The sequence below is a fragment of the Perca fluviatilis genome, chromosome 13 (genome assembly GCF_010015445.1).
Source record: "Perca fluviatilis chromosome 13, GENO_Pfluv_1.0, whole genome shotgun sequence".
Classification (NCBI taxonomy): Eukaryota; Metazoa; Chordata; class Actinopteri; order Perciformes; family Percidae; genus Perca; species Perca fluviatilis.
Genome location: NC_053124.1, coordinates 11,287,889 through 11,296,293, shown reverse-complemented (window position 1 = coordinate 11,296,293; position 8,405 = coordinate 11,287,889). Strand labels below are relative to the sequence as shown.

General features: G+C 41.1%; 1 protein-coding gene across 1 annotated transcript in view; it reads right to left on the bottom strand.

The window, feature by feature from the left end:
• Positions 1-7,213: 7,213 nt before the first annotated feature.
• trim71 (tripartite motif containing 71, E3 ubiquitin protein ligase) overlaps positions 7,214-8,405 on the bottom strand; it is a 31,941-nt gene continuing 30,749 nt past the window's right edge. Inside the window, exon 7 of the mRNA XM_039820021.1 lies at positions 7,214-8,331. Coding sequence (XP_039675955.1) covers positions 7,759-8,331 — 573 coding nt within the window. The 3' untranslated portion in view covers positions 7,214-7,758. The remainder of the gene's footprint in view (positions 8,332-8,405) is intronic.

Here is an 8,405-nt window from a genome sequence, read left to right as displayed (position 1 = left end):
ATATATATATGATCAATACTTACACTTTATTAATCTTGTAGGAATCCGCTGTGGAGTGGCTTTTGTGTCCTCCAGACCAGACTCTCTCTAACGTTAGTTTACCTGCACTGAGGCTGAGCTGTCACTCAAACTTTCCCTTAACACTCATTAGCCAATGGGGACGCACCCCTGTTAGACCCGCCCACGCGAGATTTCTGTGTCAGAATCGCAAACAAAGACTGTGGGAGCGCAAACGAGAAAGCTGGGAGCATGATCATTGAGAAAGAAGCAGAGGGAACTGTAAACAAAAGGACATAATATCAAACAAATAAAAGATCAATAATTTACAACTATATGTAACCAGGTTCTAATCAGCCTTCAACATTTACCTGCAAAAACAACTCAAGGTCTGGGATCACTACTTCAATACTTTTTAGTAATGTCCTGGTTTGAGGGATAAAGATAAGATAGATATCAAATGCACTGACACTTAATACTAATTTGTCTTTGGCTGTAGATGATTATTGACTTCACACAGAGAATAAAAAAAACACCAACACACGTGACTCTTTTAAAAAAAAAAATTGTATTATTATAGTATACAACAATATAGCATAGCATATTACACTCCCATTTCCCACCCCAAAATACATTTGTCAACAAAATATGTTCTGGCCAGAAACCACAATTTTTAAGTGTTGCTGCAGCAATAGTCTCTTAAATTTAGTTGTGCACAACCCAGTACCTGTTTGAGCTCAGTCGAAAAAAAAAAAAATGTATCCGACACGATCCTCCAAATCCACGGGAAGAAAAGACCTTACTGGTGAGAAATGGAAATCAAAACTCAGGCCTGAAGTTCAGAGTCCAGCCCGCTGTCCACCACGCTCTCTCCTGCTACGGCTAGCAGAATGGAAGTACACGGCCCCTCCGTCGCACCCGCGCTGTCTCTCACCATCCACCACACAGTCCCACAGTACTATGTCAACAGAAAAGTTTTCAGACACCACCAACAAAAAAATAAAAAAAAATAAATCACCGTTTCTCCCTCTGCAACAGGTTAAAGAAAGAACGACACCAGCGCTGCGCAGCCGGCACCTAGAGGGCGTTACCGCAAAGTGTTTGCCACTGCTGAAAAGTGTCGAGAATTAAAATGACTCAGTTAAAACAAAGTGGCATAACCTGAGCTATTTGTGTCTGATTAATAAGTGAAAATAGGAAATTCATACTTGTGTTTTTCATGTATTATATCTTAAGGAATATTTTAGCTTCAGTTAAAATTAGCTTGGATGAATGTACAAAATGTCCTATTATGGTGACAAATATTGATCACATAATCATATCATCCCTGATAAAAATTTTAAACACAACCAGCCAATTTGGGGTGGGTTACATACACAAATGTTTTTTTTGCAAGTTTTAAGTTTTAACTTTGAGGTGACACTTTTTTTGCTTGAGTTAGTGTTTTTTGTTTGATACTTGAAAAGTTTTGCTTGGAATTAAAAGGCACAAAACTAATCCCATAGCAATCGCTTGTGGAGCTTTTTAACTCCGAAAGGCAGATAACCACCGGTTGCGGTTTATCTTATAATGGATAAGCGAGAAGCGGGGTCGGTGCGCCTCGCTGGCCGCATAGCGAGCGAGTGATCCCGGCTGCCACCATCTGGCTGTCACGTCAGAGTGGAGCTTCTCAAGTCCGACAACATCGGAGCAAATGAAAAAGAAAAAATGAAAAAAACCATCAGGGCAAATGTGAAATTTGCCATCAATTTTTGTCAAACTGCCCATATTTGAACTCTGCCCAGTTGCATAAAAAGTCTCAGAAGTGAATTTAATGGTGAAATAGCAGACGAAAATTGTAAAAAGTTTCCAGTTGACTACTGCTACTCATGGATGTCTGCTACTATGGCAAACTCCCGATCTAGATTCTAGACTCCATTGCTTTTCCTTGGTTTCCCGGATGAGAACGCCGAATTCTAAACATTACATTTTGCAGGTGAATTTAGCTTGTTGAATTGGAGCAAGTTGAAAATATTAGTTGAATTTTTTTACATTGAATTTAGGATTCTGAATTACCGCTTGCACTTTAGATCATCTTGTCACACCATTATATGTTTGCCATTCCCCCAAAAATGTTCAGTGGAGGTTGAGGTCCGCTGACTTTGGACCTGAGACTTCAGTTAAATGACAACAAAATTAAATTGTTTAGCTGGATTATGGAAATTAAATTGAAGTTTAATAAAAACAATCTGTATACATTTAAAATGGTACTTTCCCTTGCAAGGCAAAAGAAGAAAAACATTCTCTCACATGGGAGTATTTTCACCATACTGTTGTAAGTTTTCTTTATTGTTCCTTTAACCCCTGATGAGGCGGTCTTTTGACTTGGTTGTGAATCAGAGGAAGATATAACTACTGGAGTAACAGAGCATATGTGGCATTATATAAGTCACAGTCACAGCAATACATACATTTTAGTATTTCTTCTGTTAAAGAGGAAAGAGTCACACGTTTTGAGGCAAAGAAATACAACTTTATTTAAGTGTAAACAAAAAAAACTGCATAGGAAATGTTTAAAGTCCACAGGAGTACAAAGTGAGCAGCAGGTGGCCAATATATTATAGTCTCCTCTGCCTTATTTAGACTGAAGACCTGACATCGGCACTTAAACTCAGCACGATCTGTGAGTGTGTGCTAAGAGGGAGGGAAGGTGTGCTGGCCAACACACACACGGGGTTGACTAACACACACAAACACACACACACACACAAACACACACACAAACACCGGCCGGGATGAGGAAGTGCCAGCAGCAGCCATCTAAACTCAGCTGGCCACAGTGGCTCACCCTGCCTCTTGGACTGTAAGGAGGATACATTCAGTGGATTTCTGCTTACACAACATAGATTCAGCGCACAAACAAAATATCCACTTCACACACATCCAGCTGCTGGAGAACACAGGACGCCAACAAGATTATTTTTGGGCTAGATGAGCTGGGCAAAAACACCTCCATTTGGGGGAGGCTGGCGTTAAAGCTGGTTTATAAATTAACAGTGCTGCATGTTCCAATACAACCTGACACATGATTCCACCTCGTACTCAAAAGTATGGCTGGTGTGAACATTTAGCACCGAATGTTGGGGAAAAATTGAGCGTTCCCTGTGTTCTGTCTTATAATGCTACCAGCAGCTGGTTGTAGCAAGTGACCATCAACAAGATCCCATTTAGCCCTTTTCTTCACAAAATACATTCTAAAAGGGCCATTGAACATCAAGTTGTGTCAAGTATTTGTACTTTTTGTAAAAGGAAATTAAAAAAAAAGGCAAAAAAAAACAAAACAAACCAAAGATAAATCAGGGGAAACTAATCTAAAGTGTTGTTTCAGATTTAGAAATAATTTGTTTTTTATGTAAATGGCCACACCAAAGAATTAAACTAGTACTGAGAGTCATAACAGGGAAAAAGTCACTACATCATCACTACGGGACACGTTTCAATGAGACACCTGCAGAGCAGGGCTGCTGAGAACTACCTGAGTTTTTTTTTTTTTTCCTTTCTAAATTTTCCAACTTTTTTATTTTTTTGTCTTTTTGTCTTTAGAGTATACAATCATTACAAGGAGGTCTACGACCTTGCACACGTCACCTGGTGCGGCTTTGCTTCTTCTCTCTTAAAGCCGTAATAGGCCAGCAATAAAATGGTAGACAAAAAACCCACAGGGGCCCAATAAAAATAAAACACCGAAAAAGGAGTGCAGTCAACCGATCACGTGCTCAGCAGCCATCACCGCACTTCATGGATTCTTAGAACAAAGACAAGGAGGGAAGCTGATTGCTGGTTTGTGCTGGAGAAACCTAGCTGCTTCTCACATGACGGGGAGAGCGCTCCCATTACTAGGTCAAACACAAAATGGCCGCCTTATGGATTCATCATTGTTGGGGAAGGTAAATCTATCCTCAGGAGGAAGCTTTTCACAGCTTCGCTTCCTAAAGTTAAGGCTGAAAAGAACAATACGTCTACCCATATGATGCATACTTGAGGGAGGTAAAGTAAACGAAGCACTAATGGTCGGGGGTGGGGGGGCGCGCCAGCATTTATCTAACAACTCTGCCTCTGTTGTTTTTAGGAATCAAGGCTTGGCCAGCTGAACAGGTTGTGCTCTGCAGAGCCTCTTGAGAACAGGAAATACAATCGCAAAGGTCAAAAAGGTTAATCCCATCCAACGCAATCCTAACACACACATCCAGGGGTGGGTGTATGTATGTGTGTGTGTATGTATATATATATATATATATATATATATATATATATATATATATATATATATATATATATATATATATATATATATATATATATATATATATATATGTAAAACCATCCCAATAGTCAGCTACCCATCCCATCTGAGTTTTTCAACACCTATCTGAGAGACGTCAATTTCATACAAGGACTTCTTAAAGCATGCAACAAAATGAAATTTTTTTTAAAAAAAAGTTTAAAATACACGTTTCCTCTTTAAGAGTGAAGACCTAAGGATCATAAAGATATAATTCTGCAGTTTAAATTAAAACAAAAAAACGGATGCAACATGAATGAACATTTTACAAGTAATACTGAAAAGCAAAAAAGAAAAGAAAGAAGGTGTAACCAGGTGCTGAGTTCAAAGCAGCTGGGTCTGTGGAATCAAACTGGCTCGCTCAATCACTGTGCCAATCGCTCCACTCAAACAATGAACCAGGCTGTTGACACGCATTAGGCGTAATCCTCTGATGCGTTTGTTCTGCCACAGAATGGTTGAGTTTAGACTCAAGGTCCTCCACAACCGACGTCAACCTCCGTAAAATCCACACAGAAATATTGGTAAATTGTGCAGAAATTAGGAGGTAATTCTTGGGCGTTAAACGGCAGATTTGTGAAGTTCTTAACTCTTTAAAAGAGGCCACATCCTCATTCCCTCACCCTTTGCACACAGTAGCAAACTACCCGTTGCATGTTATCATCATTATGAGGTAAAGATAAGTTGGGCCCAGCCCTCTTAAGTGCATCCAATCAGAGAGAGAGAGAGAGAGAGAATATATCCTCGGGTGCTCTGGGTTAACATTTTGTATCTATGATATAATGGTCCGGTGACATTTGTCGTCTACAACAGCGTGGTCCCAATGCCAACCCAGTTTGGCACAGAACTCTCACAGATCATTTTGGCACAATGCTTTCATCTGAAAATATTTGGTTTCTTGATGATACAATGCCGTTTTACCAGGCATTTTACAGTAGATTCAACAAACCAAAAGCTGCTCAGGGATGCAAGATGGAGCGATAACCATAATACACATTTTAGTTCAACTCAAGACAGTACCATGATCTTTGGTCCTAGAGCTGAGGGACAATTACTGTACTGTACTGTAACAGGAGGATGCAAAGAATGAGGTATATTTGTAATGCATAAATATCTAATGAGGTATGCTTAAATAAAAAAAAAAGAGTAAAAATGAGGTATTCAGAATATGTAACAAGTTGAGGTATTTGAATGTTTAAATGCACAGTAGTTATGAGTGACGTACTTGAGGTATTCAGGAGTTGAGGTAAACAAGAAAGGAGGTAAAACGGTGCAGGATATCTGAGATATGACGATGTCGATCCTGATCATGTGCAGACGGGCCCTCTCCTCAGAGGCGAGAGCCAGTCGGTGAATCTTTTCATAGGTCCCAAGATTCGTTGCTAGGCTAAGGACTAACAGAACCATAATTGTCTAGTGCTGGAACACAGATTGAAAAAGGGCAAGGGGATTCTAAACCCCACAATGCTTTCACCACAAAGAGTTAGTAGCTATTAGTTTCTACAGTAATTAGATTGGGATACAAAATTAAAGCTAATCTAAGATGCAACTTTAAGCCAATGGGCTTGTCTAGTAATGATAAAATCTTGGGCATCGTTTGATGGGCTGAGATGGGGTTCTCTTTGGTGCGGGTATCTTCTGTTCTCTACACAAACATCTCTTCAGACAGACGAAAAGGATCTTCTTTCAAAACCTGCCTTACACAGCAACAGGTCGTAGCAGGATGTGTACACAAAGTACACTGTGACCAATGCACTCTTTAGTCATCTAAGCCTAACATGGACAGTGCTATGAACTCAACTCCATGGGTTTTATCGACTTTAGACTTCCCAACAACAATGATTATTATTTTTTTCCCCAGGTTTAAATCGCCAAATCTACAGTTGGCCATTGTGCAGAAAATCTAACTTTGGTTGACTCCAGTAGTTGGTCTACAGACCTCCATCTTTAGAGGAATCGGTCTACTAGCTCTGGAGAGGTCTCCTCCACTCTGAGGATCAATAAATAGGGCAGGGCTTTGTGATCACACCCTCTCATTGGACTAAACCCCTGGCCTCAGGAGCCAATGTGGGTGGCTATCAACCACAATCTAAATCCAAAGGATTATAATGTTAGGCCTTTATTTGATGTCATTAACGTCCTCTGGACAGCCATATTAGGTGTCTACCCGTGAGGCTTTTGTCACACAGCATGCCTCATCAAAAAAGGTGTCATTCAATTAAATGATTAAATCTCTGCGCTAAAATCGCTCTAGATCTTGGAAAATTCATCACCAAAATCCTTTGGTGGGTCCTCCCTTTTAGAGGAGACGCTGCTGTCCTTGCATACTTGTCTTTGCATCTTAGTTGTTTACGCAACTGACTGGACAGCAACGCCACAGGTTCTCTTATTCGATCAAAGACACAAGTTCATCCGGTTTTATGAGACAAGATTTGGGGGGGGGAGGGGGGGGCGTGTAAGCATGATCAAACACTTTGGATAATTTTTCTCACAGGGTAACTTAGTTATAACTTATTCCAGGGATCATTTTGGAGATGATTTCCTAAACTTGATATTTGTCAATAAATTCATCAAATTAGCAGTAGCCAGTAAAGCTAGAGGGAGAGAGCCAATTTTAAATCAGTCCCAACGTGACCTGAACTAATTTTGATTCTATCTATTTTGGCATCGCTTCGCACACTCTGCTGAGGCCATCACGACACTACAAACTTCACAGAGCCCCAAAGAGACATGGGTCGATGCATAAGCGAAAAAACTAACTAGCCTAAAAACATGAAAAAGGACACTACTGTACCCTAGTTTCCTCTCCGATCAAAGCCGTCTTAATGAGAATAAATCACGCAGCCTCTACAGCGGTCTGAGTATTGTCTCAGCAACAACATTCAGGAGGTTCACTTTAACTCATATTTCAAAATGCACAGCAAGAATTCATTTAATCCTGTGCAAATATCAACTGAATAGTCCATTCTCTTAAATAACAAAGTATAGAGGTAGGCTTTTCTGCTTTGTAAAACTTCACGGACTAAAACCTCTGCTCAGTGACTATGAGTACATTCGTAAAGAGCTAAATGAGGTAGGTATGGAGCAGAGGGTACAAGATTTCAAGAAAAGTGAAAAAATCCCTGAGATGGATATTAAGGAGAGCTCACAGAGAGAATTCAGAGCAGCTGAGACAAAGGAAGGAAAATATGGCTTGTTCTACTGATTATCAATTTGTAGAGGTCCCCTTTGTCATACATACCACAGATATCTCATTGGGAATATAGCAATGTAACTGAAAAAAGAGCTATAGTTTTAATTTCCCTTCACTTCAGCATGCTCTCAGTCCTCTCTGAGCTTGCCTCCTGTTGTGTCTGTTGATTCATTCTCTCGCCTCCATTTCCTTCATCAAGAAAATGCAAAAGGGCAAACAGAGAGAGAGGATGCAAAGATAAACTTTGTTAGAACTTGAGGATGCGATTATTTCCAAAGTCAACCACCACAATGACTCCATCAGGCGTCACAGCCACACCGGAGGGGCGATCCATGTGTCCAAAGCTACTCCCCTGTGTGCCAAATTTGCATAAGAAGTTTCCATTGGGCTCAAACACTTGGACTCGGTGGTTGCGGGAGTCGGCCACGATGATTCGGTTCTCCTGGTCCACAGCGACGCCCTGGGGCCGCAGAAACTGCCCGTTCCCGGTGCCCTCAGAGCCCAGAAAGCGAGCTGACTGGCAGTCCGGTCGGATGACAAGGAGCCTGTGGTTGTTGAAGTCGGTCACCACCAGGTGGTCTTCGTGATTAAAGGCCACTCCTCTGGGAGAGTCAAAGTGTTTCCACAGGGCCCCTTCAAAGCCATACTTGTTGAGGAAAGAGCCGTCAGGGGCGAAGAGCTGCACACGGTGGTTCCTAGTGTCTGAGACCAGGATCTTACCCGCAGAGTTGACGGCCACATCCCAGGGATAGTTAAACTGCCCATTCTTAGTACCCTTTTCCCCAAACTTCAGCAGGAACTGGCCCTCAAAAGTAAACACCTGTCAGACAAAGCAAATGTCTTAGGGCCCAACATGTTTACATCTGCAGTAGAGAGAGTAAGCATGAGGAGCTA